This window comes from Microtus oregoni, unplaced genomic scaffold (genome assembly GCF_018167655.1).
Source record: "Microtus oregoni isolate MIOR12 unplaced genomic scaffold, Mior012 000049F_ref0000343, whole genome shotgun sequence".
NCBI classification, from domain to species: domain Eukaryota; kingdom Metazoa; phylum Chordata; class Mammalia; order Rodentia; family Cricetidae; genus Microtus; species Microtus oregoni.
The window spans coordinates 3,603,820-3,624,085 of NW_024543223.1; the positions used below are offsets into that span (position 1 = coordinate 3,603,820).

Genomic DNA, 20,266 nt, shown 5'->3' on the forward strand with positions numbered 1-20,266 from the left:
GGCACCAAGAAAAGTTTTAACATCAAGGGGTTGGTCCATGGTGACAGAAAGTGGACCTGAGGGTCAGGGGCCATAGGTCGGGCCACTCTTGTCCATAATAGTCCCATTGCCACCTTAGAAGAGGTAAACGTTCGGGCCTTGAGCTGCACCACCAGAGTCTACTGTACGGGCATTGCCCAGTGGGAAAGGAGTATGAGTGGCTCAAGCTGCAAGCATTGGATTTGCATTCAAATCTCCCACTCCTTACTGAAGTCAGGCTTTTTCTGCTCTGCTCTCTGGTGGAGTCTCTACCTGACTGCCTTGCCTTTTAGATATGGGTGGTAGTGATGGTGGGTGGTTTCCGGTTTGTACTGGCTAGCATCAGGGACACGCTAGCTCTCAGGAGCCTGCTTATCCACTGGCATGTAGCTGTGTCCCCAATGGTCTGAGCACCAGCAGCAGGAATTACCCTCCGGGCTGGAAAGATGACTCTGATTTAGTTGAGTACTTGCTGCTCTTGTAGAGGACCTGGCTTTCATTTCTAACACCTACATGATGGTAGCAACTATCTTTAACTCTAGTTCTGGGGGATATGACAAACTCTTCTGGTCTCTTGTGGGTACATACATACTTGCAACAAAACATAAAATTTTAAAAAGGAAGAGAAAGATTTATCTTCCCAAGAAGGCAAGAAACTGATTCTGTGTGTGTCAAATGTCCTGAGAGATTCGGGCACAATCACATCCCTACTCCCCTGGCACATAAGGCTTTTCTAGAGTCACCTGGGGACTTCCATTTCCTGGCTAAATCCATCTCGTCTGAATGTTTACTCGGTCCTCACTACAGCCAGTGGGCATGCTGTGCCCTTTAAATACCTATCCCAACCAGCAAGCAGTTCCTACCCTTGCCCTGCAACTTGTACCTCTTGATCCTGGAGACCAATGGAATTTGAATCAGGCATTCTAGAAGACACCAAGAATGGCTACAGGAGACCACCCAAGACGTGCTGGGGTCCTGGGAAGATCAGGAGATAGATAATATACCTTTACCCTCCTCCCAGCTGGGCTACCCCAGGGAAGCTGCCTCCACTGGACCCATTGCCCTTTACATGTCCCTGTGGCTGGATTCTGTCTACGAGACAGTAGTACACTTAGTGTGGGCACAGGTCCCACTTCTCTGGGACTCCTCAGCCACAGTCCCAGCTCCTGCCCACCCTGTGCAGATCACGACAGGCACAACGTGGGGCTGTGAGATGACAAGTCTGAGGCCATTTAAGGGGGTTTGCAGGCTGGGAGAGCCTGGTAGGTGTCAGGACTACTGAGCTGGACAAATCGTCTTACAGCAGACACAACAGCAGTGGTACTTTATTCGGTCACCTCCTTACATGAAGCTGTCGCTTGCCAGTCTCCCAGGGCCCCGAGTCTGCTTCAATTCTAAGAAGTACTTACTTGCCTGACTCCACAAAACAGGGCTGTTCCACAGAATGAGGGGATACCTCAGGATGAGGGGATACAGGTCTCCCCAGGTCCCACAAAGCATGAGCCTGGAACCAAGTCTTGAGCCCCTAAAGGTGAGCTGGCACTGAGCTGTGGGGAGGATTAAGCCCCGCTAAAATCTGAGCACACCTGATGCCCACGGCACAATTCTTATTAATTTAGGAGGTCTGAGTTTCCCTTCGATCTCTTTACTAGGCAGAATGCTCAGGGCTGTTACATGGGCATGGAAGATGTTTACATGTGACCCCACTGGAGGTTCTGGGATCCCTGGAAGTCAGAAGAGGATACAGAACTTGTTCCCTTACCATGGCCCCAGGAGGCACAGCCCAAGACCATGAGGATGGCCTTTCAGAACTGCATGGTGCCCTGCACATTGAGGATGTTGATAGTCCAGAAGGAGCCTGTGTGGGCAGGTGGCTGGGAGTGTAGAAGGGAATGCCAGATTTCATTTATCAGGTGTGGGCACCTGGCCCCTGGGCAGGCACTGGGGTACAGAGCAGTTATGAGAGTTGAAATACAGCCAGCTCTCAAATGCTCAGCTCATATACAGTTCTGTCATGGGGCTGCTACTTCTTTTCCTTTTTCTTTTTTTTGGGGTGGTGGTGGTGGTGGTTCAAGACAGGGTTTCTCTATGGCTGTCCTAGAACTTGCTCTGTAGACCAAGCTGACCTTGAACTCAGAGATCCACCTGTCTCTGCCTCTGGAGTGCTGGGATTAAAGGTGCATGCCACCATCACTGTCCAGTAGACCTGCCATTTCAGCTGTACTGAAGTCAAGCAATGAAACAGATGTGGGGCCAGTTCCAAAAACCAAGGCAAGCACCCACTGCTAGGCCCTGCAACATCACAGGGCGAACCCACTTTCCAGGGTGATGATGTGACCTGTGAGGGCAGAGTCCACAATAGGACAGCAGGGAAATACCCGAGTCAGCAACAGCCAACACAGCCACTGACAGTGCCCAGTAACAATGAAGGAGGAAGACAATAGGTAGACAAAGGACAGGTCCCAGAATGCTGCTCAAAAGAGAAACGATTCATTGTGGGAACACATTTGGCAACCACAATCTTGTCCTCAGAAGTACACACTAACAGTGGGAACCAGGCTGCTAGGGTACACAAGGACGCACAGATGTGACCATATATTCACTAGGCTCCTTCCACTGTTACTCTGCACAGGCTTATGTGTGAGAATTATTTTATTCTTGCTTAGCATCATATGCTTCCTTTAAGAAAAGTTTCAAGAAACCGAGAAAGTTCCATTCTAGTTGCTGCTTTTCTGCACATCTTCTAGATCCTGTCTGGAGTCATTTTCCTGGACAGGATAGCTCAAGCTGAACTCAGGATCTTGCTTTCTGTGATCCTAGGATGGGGTTACAGTGGGAGGGTGGTGGTGAGGCTACAGGATACTCAGCCCTGGCCTGCCCAAGCAGCCATCTCCAACTAAGAAAGGGTGCTGGCCACTCAGCAAGAGCTCTGGGCGCTGAGCTAGTGCATCTCCACTCAGGGGTGCCAGCGAGCCGTTAGCAGGCACGGAACACCACGCCGAAAGCTCTGTGGCACCACAGACTACTTCCTCACTGCTGGAGGCAGGAGCACATTCAAGAGCATCTGTGATGAGACAGCCTTGTGAAGCCCCATCTTGGCCACTGTCCTGGGCAGGACTTAAGTTTTATGTTAAAAGCCACACAAAGCCTCAGGTCTGTTCAGGTTTCAGGTATCAGCTCTATCCCCCAGGGCTACTCAGCAATGTGGACTGCCCAATTTCATTTCAAAGGCTTCTTCAGTGTATGTCCCCTGTTAATTACGGAACTACTCATGAGCTAGGCGAGTAGTCATGTGTGTAAATTCAGTACTAGTCAGTTATAGAATTAGGTGAAAATCAATGGTAAATTGAGAACGCTCCAGTCAACATGCTTCAGAATCCATACAAGAGAGACAATGCTGTCAGGGACTAGTAGTTACGACACAACTGTGGAGGAGTGAGCATACAGATCTCCTGGAGGAATCCCAAGTCCTCAGACTGACTTCAGCGTCTTCAGCGCAGAGGAGGCCTGCATTGTGTCTGTCTACCTCCTATTCCAAGGCCTCTGGAGAAATGCAGGCACATTTACTTGGCTCCACACAGGTGCTGGGAGTCCACTTGGTTCTCACTCTCCTCTCAAGGGACAGAGGCTTGGCCAGACCCTGAGTAAGGACATAAACAGGGAAATACTTTCCTACCCAGCCTAGCCCAAGCTACCTTTGGAGCTATGGGTCAGTGTGAGGCTACGATCCTAGTGGTGGCTGTCCCCTTACCCCATGGGTTAGGGCCATTTAGTACCACACCAAGGCATGAGTCCAGACACAATCACTCAGAGGGCTGTAGGGCTCCAGGCTGACTGAATCTTCATGGAATGATGAAAATTAAAAATTGCTTGATTAAGGAAGTTTCTGATTTATTCCAGAGAAAATATTAGATTTGCCACTAAGAATCACCTCATAGCAATCACTCTTGTGTCATCCCCACTGTGGTTGGTGTAGCATGATGAAGGCAGACCCTGTGGGCCAAAAGCCAGGCAGTTCTAATTCTTCACTTCTGCGGCCTCTTTCTCAGCCTTTTCCTTGGCCTTTTCCTTCTCTTCCACCTTTTCCTCCTTCTCTAGTGTGGCCACAATTTCGGCTACTTGGGTGGTAGAGATCTGAACATCTTCTTTGTCCACCAAGTCGATCACCTGCACACACAGGAGAGGGGACTTAGAAGGCTGTATCACTGCATGATGGTGTCCCGGGGACAGCTCTGGGGAGGCAGGACTTGACTCCTCTGAGCCATCTTCTTGGCTAGGCACTGGTCATTTCACTGCATGCTATGGGTGCCTGGGTATCAGACCCCCAAGGCTACAGACCTCACAGCAAGACTGTGGCATCAAGTCCCTGTTCCAGTCACCATGGCTCTGCCATAGTGCTGGAGGTCTAGGACCTGCCCTGAATGTGGCTTCCCTGGTACAGCAAGGGTAGGCATTGGGATATATCTGCTCCTGCCATGAAGACTGGAGGGAGAGCGAGGAAAATGCTCAGCATGTATGTCTGATAGCGCCTTGATTTAAAATGGAACTAATGGTAATTATTATTTCTGGCTAGAAAAACCACTAACTTGTCAGGTGTGCTGGAAGCCATGAAGGCAATTTTTTCCTTCAAAAAACATGATTTATAATTTAGGTAGGTCCATGGTAATTTGCAGGCTGGAATCCAGACGTCCCCTAGAGGCTGGGTCCTGACTTGGGTTATGTGGGCTGATGTACTTGGACCTTAGCCACCATCCTACATGCTCTACCCACTCAGTGTTTCTCAGGTCTCAGGCAGTCCCCAAAGGGGTCCTGACAGGTGTGTTCACCCTGTTTTCCAGAGCTAAGAGGATGTAAGGTCCTGCGGTACATGCAGAAACAGTCCAAGGAGACATTTGATAGGTGGGCCTGTGGCAGGGCAGGGACTCAATTTTGTTATCTCACCATTATGTCTATAACTTTTATAACTTCTTAATTCCAGTGTGATTTCAATGGAGAGCAAAGGCCTGAGACACCTGGGCCTGCAGACCAACCTCCTAATACAGTCTTTTTTTTTTTTTTTTTTTTTTTTAAGTTATTGTATGTACATTGGTGTTTGCCAGTATCTCTCTGGAGCTGGAGATACAGACAGTTGTAATCAGTCATGTGGATGCTGGGAATTGAACCCTGCTTCTCTGTAAGAGCAGCCAGTGTCCTTAACCACTGAGCCATCTCTCTAGTTCCCTTCTGAGAGTCTTAAGGCTCTGAAAAAGCAGCTCCTCCCCAAACCCCTGGGCCCTAAATCAGAAAAGGAGTCAGGCTAGCTGCTGGCTCAGGCCTTACTGAGACCCACCTTAACAAGGTCATCGATGTTGATGTTGCCGTCCTTATTTTCATCCAGGGCTGAAGCCAAACTGATCAGCTTGTGTTCTGGAATGTGCTTGATTTGCTTCATGGCGGTGATGAGCTCACTGACACTGATGACACTCTCCCTGGGGAGTGTAGTCTGCATGTGATATTGGCCAGGTGCTCGGCCTCACGCCTTACCCATAGCTCTTCCCATAGGTTCTGATCCTGCGGCCATGCATGAACTGGAAATGTCAGCATGACTCCTCCCACATGAGATCCTCAGGCTCTTTCCCTTTAGGATGCAATGCCAGCATGGAGACTGGTAGAAAACATCCTTGGATGCTGGGAAGATTGTTTAGCAGCTATCAGCGCTCTTACTGCATGAGGACCTGAGTTCAAATCCTCAGAACCCATGTAAAAGCTGGGAGTAGTCACATATTTGTCTAAAGCCCTAGTTCTATTGGGTGGGGGCAGAGGCAAGATCATGGGTTTGCAGGCTGACAGCCTCCATGTGCACATAAGCATGTATACCAGCACACATACACTTGCACAGATAGCACATATACAAATACCACACTCACACATACCACTTATACACACACATAAAACTGAAAAAAAATCTGAGGCAGGAGAGTGATTAGTGATGGCTTAGTGATTAAGAGCACTTGTTGCTCTTGCAGAAGACCTGAGTTCAGTTCCTAGAACCCATGTTGGGTGGCTCATAGTTGTCTATAATTCCAGCTCTAGGGGATCTGATACCTTCTTTTGGCTTCCATGGGCACCCACCCCACAATGGAGAGCACCACAGGTCCCTAGGCTGTGTCTGCCAGGGAGCCAACAGACAATATAAGAGAGAAAACATCCTCATCCGGAGGTAACAAGGGTCGCTAGGTAAAGGGCCTGGAGCAGAAGCAGAGTCCAGCTGCAAGCACCTGCCCTCCCTGTAGAGTCTATGGTCAGGACTGTGGCAAGCCTACTCATAGCTGGGTTACAAAAGCATGGAGTGTGCCACTGTCTCCTGGTGGCTGCTTAAGCAAGCAGACTGTCCACAACAGTGTCATAATACCAGGGTTTGGAATAGGGAAGAAGCGGGAGAAAGCCTGGCAGTTTGAAGAACGTGGAGTCAACTTAAGCTCAAGGGGATGGCACCATGGAAGGGGAGAAAAGACAGGTCAGGGGACACAGGCAGGGAAGAGACAGATCTGAGCTACCTAAGTAAAACAAGCTCTGGGATATAGAAACTGAGTTGTGAAGGAAAGAAAAATAAGAGCAAAGACTTCTTGGGGTCCTGGCTGCTCCTGAGCAATAGGTGGGGCAGGCAGAGGCCAAAGATATGCTTTGGAATTAGATCCCAGCAAAAGCACCTGTCAGCTGCAGCCAGGCTAGAACAGGTTCATGGCTCACTTACCCTGTTGGAGAACTCTCCTGGGGGCCCAGTTTGCCATTCTGTTGACTGGTCTCTAGCTGTGCAATCAGGCCATCGATCTGCCCGATCATCTGCTGGACTCGCTTTGTCAGTCTCTTGCTAGCTGTGGATTCTTCTATATATTTTTCATCACCGGTCTTTGAAAGTTCCTTTTTGATCTCCTGTAAGTCCTAATTTTAAAAAGTTTGTATCAAAAGAGAGGGAGGGCTTTATATTAATTTGAACTTGAAAAAAATCAAATCATTAATTTGTGCTGGAATGTGGCTCAGTGGTACAATGCTTCCTACTATGCACAAGATCCTGTTTGATCCCTAGTACAACAAAACAAAAAACTAAATAAAAGAATTCAATTCAGCCTCAGAAAATTGGATGATCTTATGTCCATCATGCAAATTTGTTCTTACTAATTTTTTGGTTTAGCCTACCGTGCCCACGATTATTTTTGTAAGCTCAAAAAAAAATATTTTTTTTTTAGAGGGAAAAAAAACCTATTCTGAATATCAAGTTCCTTTGTAGTTACTAGAGAATGAACATCCAAAGGCTCAAGGAGTTCTAAGCACCTTCTATCTTTACAAGGAGCAAAGATGACAGGGACAGAAGCAGGGTGAAGAGCCAAGGGGAATGAGCACTGTCTTCTCTGTCTGGTGAAAATGTGCCTTCTGATGGAGAAGTCACACAGCCAGGGGGGCTACCACAGGGAAGATGAGAAACAGCAAACTAAGTTTTAGCAATCTCCAAATCATTACTTGCCCAACAGAGTGGGGATAATAATACTGCTACCTCAGATTAGAAAATAATGTCTGTTTTTTGTTTGCTTGTTTGGTTTGGTTTTTCAAGAAACAGTTTCTCTGTCAAACAGCCCTGGCTGTCCTGGAACTCACTCTGTAGATCAGGCTGGCCTCGAACTCACAGAGATCCACCTGCCTCTGCCTCCCGAGTGCTAGAATGCAAAAGGGATGAGAGGGGATATGGGAAGACTGGGAGGTGAACAGAATTGGGTGCATGATGTGAAACCCCCAAAGATTCAATAAAGAAGTTAAAAAAAGTCAGGCAGTGGTGATGCCTTTAATCCCAGCACTCAGCAGGCAGAGGCAGATGGATCTCTGTGAGTTCGAGGTCAGCCTGGTCTACAGAGTTTGTTCAGGACTGGCTTTATAGCCAATGAGAAACCCTGTCTTCAAAAACCAACCCTCCCCGCCCCCCCACACACAAAAAAACCTAAATAAATAAATAAGTAAAAAGAAAACAGTGTCTGTTTGGGCTGAGGATGTAATTAGCGGCAAAACACTTGTCTAGCATGCACAAGGCCCTGGGATCGATCCCAGCACTATGAGAGAAAGAAAAGGAGGGAGGAAAGAAGAAAGGGAAGGAGGAAGGGAGGGACAATCAATAGATAAGAAAAGAAAAAAGTCTCTTGAAGGGTTATGAATGAAAGTAAGATTTCATGTATCAAGTGACCAGGCTGTTTACGTGACACCGGGGTTCAGATACCTATCACTATCTACTTAGCACCAGCAAGGGTATCATTTACCTACAAAGTGGCCTGATTAGAATTACTGTGGTGCCCGGACTCTAAGCTGGGGCTTATACATGCTAGGCCTTGTGCTCTGTCAACTGTATCCTTGGTCAAAATTTATTTTCCATTTGACTTTTCTCTCCACATTCTCTCTGGGCACCTTGTTATGTACATGACAGGAGTGTTACTTGATGCTTTGGGGTCTGATAAAGCTGCATTCTACCCACGCTCTGCATCTGATGAAGGCCTACGGACAAGGTCCGTATCCCCACCTCACTGTAGTCCTGGACATCCTCTTTGAGCAGCTCCAGCTCCTCCTTCTCCTTGGTCAGGGACTTCTTCTGTTCCTTTAGCTTAGAACAGGCGTCACTGAGGATGTCAATTTCCTCCTTGGTTATTTCTTCTCCCTAGAAAGAAATGAATAAGAAGATAAACCTAAGTCAAGGGAACAATGGCTTCTGTCCCTAAATGTTGAACGCCTTTCTGTTCATGCCACATAGGCAAGCACTTAAGGACAGCCTCAAGTGAGTTGGAGCTCATCTCTCTGCATCTTCTTGGTGCATTGTACCCCAACACACTCATCCCATAGCCAGCAGAATGAGCACACTGGTTATCCCCAAATGCTCCTTTCTATTCCCCAGGATTCCATCCCTAGGCAAGACTGACTTGCCTCCTGCTCTACAGGACAGGCTTTGTTTTCTAGAACTTTATAGGAGAGGAATTATTAGGTCTGCCTCTTGACCGGCTCACCTACTTTGGCATCTAATGGTAAAGATTTTCTAATCTGGACAGCAACATCAAAGCATATCTTTCTCCTTCCTATTGGCCTTCAGTGATTACAATGACAGTTGCTGTGAATGTCTGTGTATAGCCACTGGTGGGGCAATGCCCAGGACTAGGTCAGCTGATCACAGAGTATAGGTTTGAGGCTTTAGCAAACCATAGTTTCCAAAGTGATCTAGGTCCCCCACACCCTCTCCAACACTAGATGGAAGGTCAATATTTTTTGTTTTGCAGTATTGGGCACAGAACCTAGGACCCAAGCATGCTATGCAAGTACTTTATTGAATCATATTCTCAGCCCTATTTTACATTTTTTTTAAAAAAAAGATTTAATTATTTATTATGTATACAATGTTCTGCCTGCATGTATTCCTGAAGGCCAGAAAAGGGAATCAGATCCCACTATGGTTGTGAGTCACCATGTGGTTGCTGGGAATTGAACTCAGAACCTCTGGAAGAACAGCCAGTGCTCTTAACCACTGAGCCATCTTTCTAGTCCCTTATTTTATATTTTTTAAAAAGTGTTTGGTTTTTTTGTGTGTGTATGGGTGTGTTTTGCATACATGTTTGTCTGTTACCGCATGTCTGCCTTGTTCCTGAAGGGCATTAGATGCCCTGGGACTGGAGTCACAGACAGTTGTGGCTGCCACGTGAGTGCTGAGAATCAAACCTGGATCTTATGGAAGAATAGCCAGTGTTCTTAAACTCCAAGACATTTCTCTAACCACTGCTATTTTACTTTTTATTTGGATAAGGCTTTCACTAAATTGCCCAAGCTGTCCTTGAACTTATGGATCTCCTTTGTTAGTCTCTTAAGTAGCCAGTCATTACTGGGGGCTGGAGAGATGGCTCTGCAGCTAAGAGCACTGGCTGTTCTTCCTGCACCATCTGGCTCAATACTGACAATTTCTTTCTTTCTTTCTTTCTTTCTTTCTTCCTTCCTTCCTTCCTTTCTTTTCTTTCTCTCTCTCTCTCTTTTTAAGATTTCTTTATTTTATGTATATTGCGCTCTATCTGCATATACACTTGTATGCCAGAAGAGGGTACCAGATTCCCTCTGTAAGTCACCACGTGGTTGCTGGGAATTGAACTCAGGACCTCTGGAAGAACAATCAGTGCTCTTAGCTGCTGAGCCATCTCTCCAGCCCCCAATAATGACAATTTCAAAAAAATATTTGTCGTCTTATTTATTAAGTTGTGAGAAGTTTATTTACTATTTATTTATTATAATGTATATATATATATTATGTGTGTGTGTCTCCGTCACCTGAGTACTGTGAATGAAGGCATGAGTTACTATGCTACATCTGAGAATTCTTTAGAAAAAAATTAACTTTTTAATTGTATGTGTATATGTGGGAATGTGCACAGGAGTGTGGGTACTCAAGAAGACAAGAGGTATCAGGTCCCTTAGAGCTAGAGTTACAGGTGGTTGTCAGTCTCCAGGTGTGGGTGCTGGGAAAAGAACTTGAACAAGAATAATGTAACTACTGAGCCATCTCTCCATCCTCCACCTTCTTTATTTGTTTAATGATGTAAAGATGTGTTGTATTCTTTTATGTTGCATTTGTTTAACTCTGTGCAGCTGTGATTCTTTGCCTGTCTGAAACATCTGATTGGTCTAATAAAGAGCTGAACAGCCAATAGTGAGGAGAAGAACAGACAGGTGGGGCTGGGAGGTAGAGAGCACAAATAGAAGAAGAAATCTGGAAAAACAAGAACAAGGAGCAATAGGGGCCAGCCACCCAGCCACAGAGCAAGCCATGGAGAAAGAAGTAAAGAAATGTATACAGAAACAGAGAAAGATAAAAGCCCAGAGGCAAAAGATACATGGGATAATTTAAGTTAAAGAAAGCTGGGTAGAAATAAGCCAAGGTAAGGCCAGATATTCGTAAGAAAGAATAAGCCTCCATGTGTGATTTATTTGGGAGCTGGGTGGCAGCCCCCCGAAAGGAATCAAAGAGAAGAAAACAACCAAAACAAGGTTTTTCCTGTCTCTGCCTCTACAGCCTGCTGCTTCTGCAGGATTGTCTGGGAACCACCCTGAGTTCAGATTTTTGGGACTTCTGCCACTGCCATTACCTTCTGGCCTTGATCACACCGCGTGTCTATTCTGGGGTCTCCGGGGCCATGCAGCAACCTGCTCTCTCTAGGCCAGTCTTCAAAGGAGCCCTTTAGGTTCTGCTGGGCTCACCCACACCCTCCTCTCCAAACTCCAGGGGCTGGACTGGGGTCGTAAACTTTGTCAAGCTCCCTTCTTGCAAAGGCTATTGTTTGTTAGAGGCAGCTGCCGGCCTCAGCTCTTCACACTTTCTGCTTTCATCAAGAACAAGTTTTACCCCCTCCTCTAAGCCCTGAATGTGATCCTGATCCTCCATTCCCTTCAAGACGCAAAGGGCTTTTGCCATCCTCCAGGACCCCCAGCGGAGACTTCCTGAACACACAGCTTTCACCTAGTCAGTCTCCTCCTCCTTCTCTCTCATTCAGCGACCAAATTGTCTTCTATCCACTTAGGAGTCTTCACCTGCCCACCACACTGAATATCTGCTCCTTCATTAGGATCCCCTGGCATCTGAGGACAGAAGGACCCAGAAGATATTCATGTTCTGTCCAATTTATTGATAACAAATTGACAGAAGTTTCTCAAGGAGCCTCACACCCAATCAATCACCCGGCAAATGACACCAGGGTGGGCCTCTGCACAGGAAGCTCTGCTTTGAGGGCTCAGCCTTTATTTCCCTTCCCACTGCCCAACAGAAGGACAGGGGCCTAGAAACCCATGAGGAGCCTGGCAGCCTCATCTCAGTGTCAAAGGCTCTAAGCTTCTCATAGCCCTAAGGCTGGTCTCTGCCTCCTTGCCACTACTTCATCTCTCCAGGGAGTAAAAGTATCCCTGGAGGGGCTCCATGGTTGTGGAGGTGAGCCCCCCACCCAAGAAATGAGTGAGTCAATGGGGTTTCCAAACAGCACATACCATGATCCCTCTCAGAGGGAATGTGGACTGGCTGGAGGGTAAGAAAATGCCTTGTCCAGCAAGACCTCTTTAGGAGCTAAGGAACCCACAGTCCAGCCCTGCTCCTCCCCTGGTCATGTACAGCTCACCTTTAATCCCTCTAGCACAGGTGCTGTATCCTTCAGTGTCTCTGAGGACACACTCACAACAGGCACCTCTGGCTGAAGCTCGGCCCCTGGCCTCCCAGGAATGGTGGCTTCTACTACTTCTGGCTGGGTGTCCTTCTGAAATGTAAGCAGTAGCACAGTGTCACCTTGGTCCATACTCAGCATATACTCCTGACAGGTACACTTGGCATAATCTACTAAATGACGAAGAAGACCCACAGATCACCCAGCCGTGGCAGTTCCCTGCCCCAGGATGAGCAGGCCACCTGAGCCTCCTCAACAGACTCAGTCAGAACATGCTGCCTGTCTCTGGGGCTAGTCCAGGTGAACGGATGGACATGAATAACCTAGGCAATTCCAAGCTTCAGTCACAGCTTCCTGCAGCTTTTGAGACAATAGGGCCAACGGGTGAGCACAGTTATAGGGAGTCAGCGCTCTTAGGAAAACAACCCTGAGAAGGTGAGTCCCTTGGTGACTCCTGTTTGGGTGCTAAGCCAGCCCCTCCTATGCCAATTGTGTCTTCTATTACCCTGAGAGCTATAGCTCCACAGTCAAGCACTCCTGTACCACTCTGACCCCTGCAGGCAAAGACAGGATAGGACTGAGAGTCACATGCGTGGCCATAAGGCAGGCTCTAGAAAACTTCTGGGACAGCCTTGGTCCTAGACAGTCAATCACAGCAGACTGCTTACCACCGCCTCGGCAGCCCTCTGCAGTTCTTCCAGGTGCTCCTGCTGGATGGCAGCCTCTTCCTGCAGTGTGGCCTCCAGCTTCGCCTTGTTGTCTACCTGCTCGCCCTCCACCTCTGCCGCTTTCACTTGAGCCTCCTTTGCCTTAGAGGGAAAGTGGAAGGAGAAGGTAACTGCCAGTGAGCCTGAGGTGCCAGACCTATAATACCTTTACCTCGAGCTGAGCAATGTTACCACCTAGGCATCATACAAAACAGAATACACTAGTGGGATTTTGCCTCCTAAGTGTTCAGAGGTGCTTCCAGGATCCCAAGGGTAAGTAGGGTTCCCCATCCATCGGAGAACTGTTTAAGTTTCAGAGCAAATCTCAAATACATCAATTCAGATTTGTCACCATAGCACTGCTGTGCTTGAGACCGAGCCACATGGGGGCTGAGCAGGGAGATGAACCAGGGAGCTGTGAAGAGGACAGCAAGCCCAAGGTAGAGAGGTTCCCACAGCTGTGGAGGCGAGGGTACCAAGCCCACAGAGATAACGAGTCAAGAGAATCTTCCGACAATACATACCACGATTTCTGGAAGGGTCTGCAAGGTGGACTTGAGCTGGTCAGCAGGTGAGAGGGTGTCTGGGAGGTACATGGCCCGGGACAGTATGAGCAATGATGTGGGGATCTCATGATGGAGGTGCAGGTCGAGCCACTAGAATCAAAGAACATGCGCTAGCAGTGCTGTCCTTGCTGACCCACAACCCCAGTGCCTCTCCTGCATCCCAGAGTTCCCTTCTGTGGCTTTGACTTAGTTGAGGGACACAGAGTCTAGGTGCCACAGCAAACATGATTGAGCAAATAGGTTCATTAAGTCACTAAAATACATTTCCAAAATATATTTCCAAAATATCTTTCAGGGACTGGAAACAGCACTTGCTACTCCTGCAAAGGGCCTGGGTTCAGTTCCTAGCATTCACATGGCAGCTCACAACTGTTGGTACCTTGAGTTCCAGGGGATCTGACACCCCTTTCTGACTTCCATGGGACCTGCACACACAAGATGCACAATCATACATGCAACACCCATTCACATAAAGATTAACGTACACACTCACACACAAACACACACACACACCTTAGTAAACTGAACAACTGACCATCAGCTCCAGGTACTTCAAGAATGGTCATTATGCTCTGTGCTTGAAAACAGGCTGGTACACTGGCCCAGGGATGGTGGTGGATATCTGTAATCCCTGCACTAGCTGAGGTAGAGGATCACACGCACACGTTCTATGACAGCCTGGGCTATACAACCCGACACTTAAAAAAAAAAAAAGGCCTAGGGTACCATACATATATATTTCTTGTACCCATTACTATAGCAACTTTTATTCATGTATTTTACATTTGTTTATTTGGGAGGGGGTGGCAGCACGTGCCGCAGAGGCACATGAATAGAAGTTAAGAGAATGACTTTTGGGAGTCTTTCTCCTCTTGTACAAGGATCCTGGGAATCAAACTCAGGTTGTCAAACTTGGAGGCAAGCACATTTACTCACAGAGCTATCTTACTGGTCCATGTGTTTAAATGTAAATAAAAAAATTTAGAAAGCAGAAGGATACCTAGAAATTCAGTCAGACTGGGTAATATAGTAGGAGATTTTGTCTAGAAAAATTGTCCTTTCTTTCTTTTTTAAAATTTGAAAGCCGGGCGGTGGTGGCGCGCGCCTTTAATCCCAGCACTTGGGAGGCAGAGGCAGGAGGATCTCTGTGAGTTCGAGGCCAGCCTGGTCTACAAGAGCTAGTTCCAGGACAGGAACCAAAAGCTACGGAGAAACCCTGTCTCGAAAATCAAAAAAAAAAAAAAAAAAAAAAATTGAAGGGCAGGCTGGATGTGGTGATGAATTCATTACCTCATTGGCAGGGGCAGGCAGATCTCTAAGTCTGAGGCCAGCACAGTCCACATAGCAAGTTCCAGGACACTGAGGGCTACACAGTGAGAACTAGTTTCACACAACAACAACAACAACAAAATTTAGAGGACAGGGGCTGTAGCTCAGTGGCAAAGAGTTTGCCTAGCATATGTGTAGCCTCTAGTTAAACCCACAACACTATGCTAAAAGCAAACTGAAGGCTGACAAGATGGATTAGCAGATAGAGACATCATCCCCCCTCCCCCAACTCCTAAGACAGAGTTTCCCTGTGTAGGGTGGCTGCCCTGGAACTCACTCTGTAGAGCAGACTAGCCTCAAACTCACAGATCCATTCCCAGCACTTACAAGGATGCTTACAACTGTCTGTAACTCTAGTTCCAGGGCATCCAACACCTTCTCTTAACAGCCAAAGGTCACCAGGCATGCATGTGGTACATATATAGACATGTAAGCAAAATACTCATACACATAAAAATAAAATAAATAATCTTTAAAAAAAAAAGAAGAAGGGCTAAGATTAAGTGAAAAAGGAGAGCAGCAGAAGAAGAAAGGCAGAGGCCAAATGACCATGACCTTGGATTTCACAGTTCACTAAGGTGCACAGCCTTTAGGTCTGTGCTGGAAACCTAAGTGATGAAGAAGCCCTTGGAAGACAAATTAGAAAGGATTGCAAGGGCCAGGCAGTGGTGGCATGCACCCTTAATCCCAGCATTCCTGAGGCAGAGGCAGGTGGGTCTCTGTGTGTTCAAGGTCAGCCTGATCTACAGATCTAGTTCCAGGACAGCTAGGGTTGTTACAGAGAAACCCTGTCTTGAAAAACCAACCAAACCAAAGAAAACCAAACCAAACCAAAAACCAACAAAAAAAGGGTTGCAGAAATGTGTTTAGTGGGAAAGTAGGCGTTCACTCATCCTTGGTCACATGTGAGAGTACATGGAAAATGGCAAGAGGGACAGGTGTGAAGTTGAGTTAGGAGGAAGACCAGACTCATCTCTCCAAAGACGAGGGGCTATAAATGTCACTCACTGCCACAAACCTGCACAGGGACTATTGCCTCAGGACCCTCCCACTCAGGTAGGGTGCAGTGCCACATACCAGGCACCCACTTGGAGAAGCCCAGGCTTAGCGTAGCTGAGAGTGTGGATGCGATGGTAGTCAAGTCGTGAGGGTGGTCTGATTCAATTTTTAGTTGTAGATGGTCTTAAATTTCTAATTGTTGCATCCACATCTTGAGTGCCAGGATTACAGATGCAAACAGCCATGTCAGGTGGCACCAGAGATCCATCCTGTGCAAGCTAGGCTAGTCTCTCAACTGACCTATAGCCCTAGACCTCTTTCCTTCTGTTTGTTCTGAGATAGGGTCTTACACAATAGCCCAGGATGACCTCAAACTTAGTGATCCTTCTGACTTAGCACGTTTCACCATGCTCAGGTTTGTGTGTATGTGTGTACTCCCATGCAGTGTTAAGGATTGAATTCTGGGCCTGGTATGCATACTCCTTGTGCCAACCCTAAGGACTTTTCCAGTTTGAACAAACACACACACACACGCACGCACGCATGCACGCGTGCGAGCATACACCTGTGCTGATCTGGAGGAAAGGTAGATAATTCCTAACAGAGGAGAAAGCTACTAACCTGCCCCAACTAGTCACTGAGGTCACATACCTGATTCAGTTGGTCCTTCAGACGGTCTTCTGTGACGCCAAGAGCTCGCATGCCTCGTGCTCGACATGCTGCCTGCAATTCCTTGACATTCAGACTGTTCACTCCTTCCTCAGAAATCAACTGGAAAAGAAAGCCAAGTATTGCTTTTCAAGATCATCTGGATCTAAGACATTGATGTTAACACACCTGAGGTTGGAGAAATGGCTCATCAGTTAAAAGCACGTGCTGCTCTTGCAGAGGACCTGGATGTGGTTCCCAGTAGCCACATGCTGGCTCACAGCCATCTCTAACTATAGTTCCAGGTAACCTGATGTCCTCTTCTGACCTCCATTAAAACCAGGCACTTATATGATGCACATGTAGGCAAAACACTAATACACATACAATTTTAAAAGTTAAAAAAAGGTGGGGTAGTGGTGGTGCACACCTTTAATTCTAATTGGGAGGCAGAGGCAGGTGGATCTCTGAGTTCGAGGCCAGCCTGGTCTAAAAAGGAAAGCTTTCTATCCCTACTCTGCAGCAAGGTTCCATGTGACTCTGTTGCTACAAGTGACATAGCTGTCTCTCCACACTGCTACCTGGTCCCACCCACAAGTTAAGTATTGTGGGATATTATTACACAATGTGAAGATATATTGCTGTGATTGGTGTAATAAAAGGCTGAAGGGCCAATAGCTAGGCAGGAAGTATAGGTGGAATTTCCAGGGAGAAAAAGGAAGAGAGGAGGACTCTAGGTGCACAAGACAAGACAGGAGACATGGAGAGGAAACAGGAGGTACAAGATGGAAGAGAGGTATTGCCATGTAGTGGAATATAGATTAAAATACATGGGTTAATTTAAATAATAAGAGCCAGTTAGTTAGGAACAAGTCTAAACTATAGTCCGAGCTTTCATAATTAATAAGAAGTCTCTGTGTTACGATTTGGGAGCTAGCTGGCTGGACAGAGAAAGACTAGTTACAGTTAAGGGGCAACTTTAGAACAAGTGAGGGCATGGGCTCCCATTGCACTGGCTGACTCTCTAAGGTAAACACCCCCTTCTCCATTTCTGCAGATACCCTGGCTGCCAGGGCAGAAGTCCCTCATTACTGCCTCCCACCAAGCTCCCACTGACACCACAGGACCTGGTCTCGTGACTGTGGACAGGTGTCGAAGTCCTGACTCCACATGACAGTGAGGGGTAGAGGGGAACCACGGGTCTCCACTTGACAGTGAGGGGTAAAGGGGAAACCATGGGTCTCCACTTGCCTCTAATGACACCTTGACAGAGAGGAGGTAACTGTTACTGCCTGCTGAGGATAAAAGTCAGCTCCTTGCTAGCTCTCTCCTTGCTAGCTCCCTGCCACTTTCCCAGCCCAAAGCCCCCTGGGCTTGCTCACTGAGTGTGTCCTTCCTGAAAGACTCTCTGTTAATACAGTCAGTGCCTGTAGTTCTGAAAAAATGATATAGCAAACAGACAAAAAGCAAGAAGGACAACAAAGGCAAAAGACCCACAGACTCCCCAGTCCTACAATATTGGATATGAACTATAACTAGTATATTTGGGAAAGAAAAACAAGGGCATGTATACACCTTTAATTTCAGCACTTGAGAGGCAAAGGCAGAGGCAGGCAGAATTCTGTGAGTTCAAGGCCAGCCTAGTGCACACAGCAAATTCCAAGACAGCCAGGGCTAAGTAGAGAGCCCTTGACTGCCTCAAAATAAATGAATAAAAAGAGAGAGACAGGGAGGAAGGAAGAGGAGGGAAGAGAAGAGAAATTAGGAAGGCAGGGAGAGGCAAGTCAGACCTGGCAATTCCATGATTTGGGAGGCAGAGGCAGGAAGATTCAAAGTTCAAGGTTAGCTTGATAACTGAGATCCTGTGTGTTCAAAATTAAAAAGCAAAGAAAGAGTACTGAGGCTAGGTGTGGTGAGACATGACTACAATCCCTACAGGGGGAACAAGAAAATTAAGAGTTGACTGAAGGCCAGGGAAGCAAAATGGCGCTTCCCATTAAGCTTGATAACCTGAGTTTGATCCCTCGGACCAACATGGATTAAAAGAACTGACTCACGCAAGTATATCTGACTCCACACATATAATGTGTGATGCCCAATGCTTGCACACACACAGACACACTAAGTAAATAAAAGTTAAAAAAAATTGTCTTTAAGGTTCAATTCCCAGTATCCACATGTCAGCTCATACCTGTCTGTAACTCTAGTTCCAGGGGATCCAATGCACTCACACAGACATTCATGTGGGCAAGCACCAATGGACATAAAATAAAAATAAATAAATCATAATAAATAAAAAAGAGTTAAATTCTAATCTTTTTGTTTTTTTGTTTTTGGAGACAGGGTGTTTTTGTAGCTTTGAAGTCTGCCTTGAAACTCACTCTATAGAACAGGCTGACCTCAAACGCAGAGATCCACCTGTCTCTGCCTCCCGAGTGCTGGAATTAAAGGCATGTGCGCAACCACTGCCTGGCTAAATTCTAATCGTGGTTACATAGTGGGTTGATGGCTAGGCTAGGTTACATGACACCCAGCCTTAGAAGACAGAGGCTGGGCACTGCCTAAAGCAAGCTAGCTAGGAAACTAGCTATAGTGTTAAGTTTTGGGTTTGGCTGAGTAAGATGGAAGAACAATTGAGGACGATCCCAACATCATCCTTGGGCTTACGCATACACATGAACTCACTCGTGCAGACGCCAGTGCGTGTGTGCACACGTGTGTGCGCATGCACACACACCACAAATGAGCAATACATACCCATATAAATACTACATATGCATGAAAAATGGAAAAAGAAAACAGAGCAAGGCTGGAGAGTCTCAATAGATAAGAGTACTAGCTGTTCTTCCATCATGCAAGGGTTCAATTCCCGTCACCTATATGGTTAGTCATTCTCAACCATCTATTGCTCTAGTTTCAGGATCTCATGCCCTCTTCTGAACTCTGAGGGTGCCAGGCACACACATGGTACACATAGATACATACAGTTAAAACATTCATACAGAAATAAATCTAAAGGAATTAGGGAAAAGAAAAGAGGGTTAAAGGAACAGCCCAGGAGTCAGAGTGCTTACATAGCACTGTGAGGCTCTGGGTTCAATACCCAGAACTGTTCTTCCCAAGCAAAAAGAAACAAATAAACAAAACAACAAACAAACCAGGTGTGGTGGTTTATGTTTGTAATTCCAGCACTCAGTAGCCTGGGGCAGGAGGATCGCCACAAATGTGAAGCTAGTGTGGGCCATTTAGTGAGTTCTAGGCCAGCCTGAGCCATGTGAGAACAATAATGACAAGAAAAGCGAGAAGAAGGCGGATCTCTGTGAGTTCGAGACCAGCCTGGTCTACAAGAGCTAGTTCCAGGACAGGCTCCAAAACCACATAGAAACCTTGTCTCGAAAAATCAAAAAAGAAAAAAAAAAAAAAAAAAAAAAAAGAAAAGCGAGAAGACAGAGCCCTGAGGAGAGAAAAGGGAATCTGTGCAAAACAGAGATGAGAGGGCGCCTCACAGTGGCCAGAACAGGACTCTGCAACAGCTGTGACTTTCACTGCCACTCACTTTGTCATCAGCCTTTATGGACCTCAGGCGCATGGTGAGCTGGAAACGCAGGAAGTTGTTGGTGCCGATGGACTGAAGCTCCAGCAGCTTGCACAGTGCCACCAGCTGAGGCCTCGTGAGGTTATCCAGGGTCAGTTCATCCTCAAATAATTTGGAAAAACGCATGATTTCCTCATTGCTGGGTCTTTCTCCTGTCTCCCGGATCTGCAGAAGTAATCCCAAGTATTAATCACTAAGTACAAACTATGC

At 46.8% G+C, this 20,266-nt stretch overlaps 1 protein-coding gene across 1 annotated transcript in view; it reads right to left on the bottom strand.

The window, feature by feature from the left end:
- Positions 1-1,327: 1,327 nt before the first annotated feature.
- LOC121436482 (mitochondrial proton/calcium exchanger protein) overlaps positions 1,328-20,266 on the bottom strand; it is a 38,147-nt gene continuing 19,208 nt past the window's right edge. The window contains exons 6-14 of the mRNA XM_041636429.1: positions 20,018-20,221; positions 16,465-16,584; positions 13,444-13,575; positions 12,881-13,021; positions 12,171-12,305; positions 8,558-8,692; positions 6,752-6,939; positions 5,348-5,486; positions 1,328-4,185 (exon numbers count right to left, since the gene is read on the bottom strand). Of these exons, the coding sequence (XP_041492363.1) occupies positions 4,036-4,185; positions 5,348-5,486; positions 6,752-6,939; positions 8,558-8,692; positions 12,171-12,305; positions 12,881-13,021; positions 13,444-13,575; positions 16,465-16,584; positions 20,018-20,221 (1,344 nt within the window). The 3' untranslated portion in view covers positions 1,328-4,035. The remainder of the gene's footprint in view (positions 4,186-5,347; positions 5,487-6,751; positions 6,940-8,557; positions 8,693-12,170; positions 12,306-12,880; positions 13,022-13,443; positions 13,576-16,464; positions 16,585-20,017; positions 20,222-20,266) is intronic.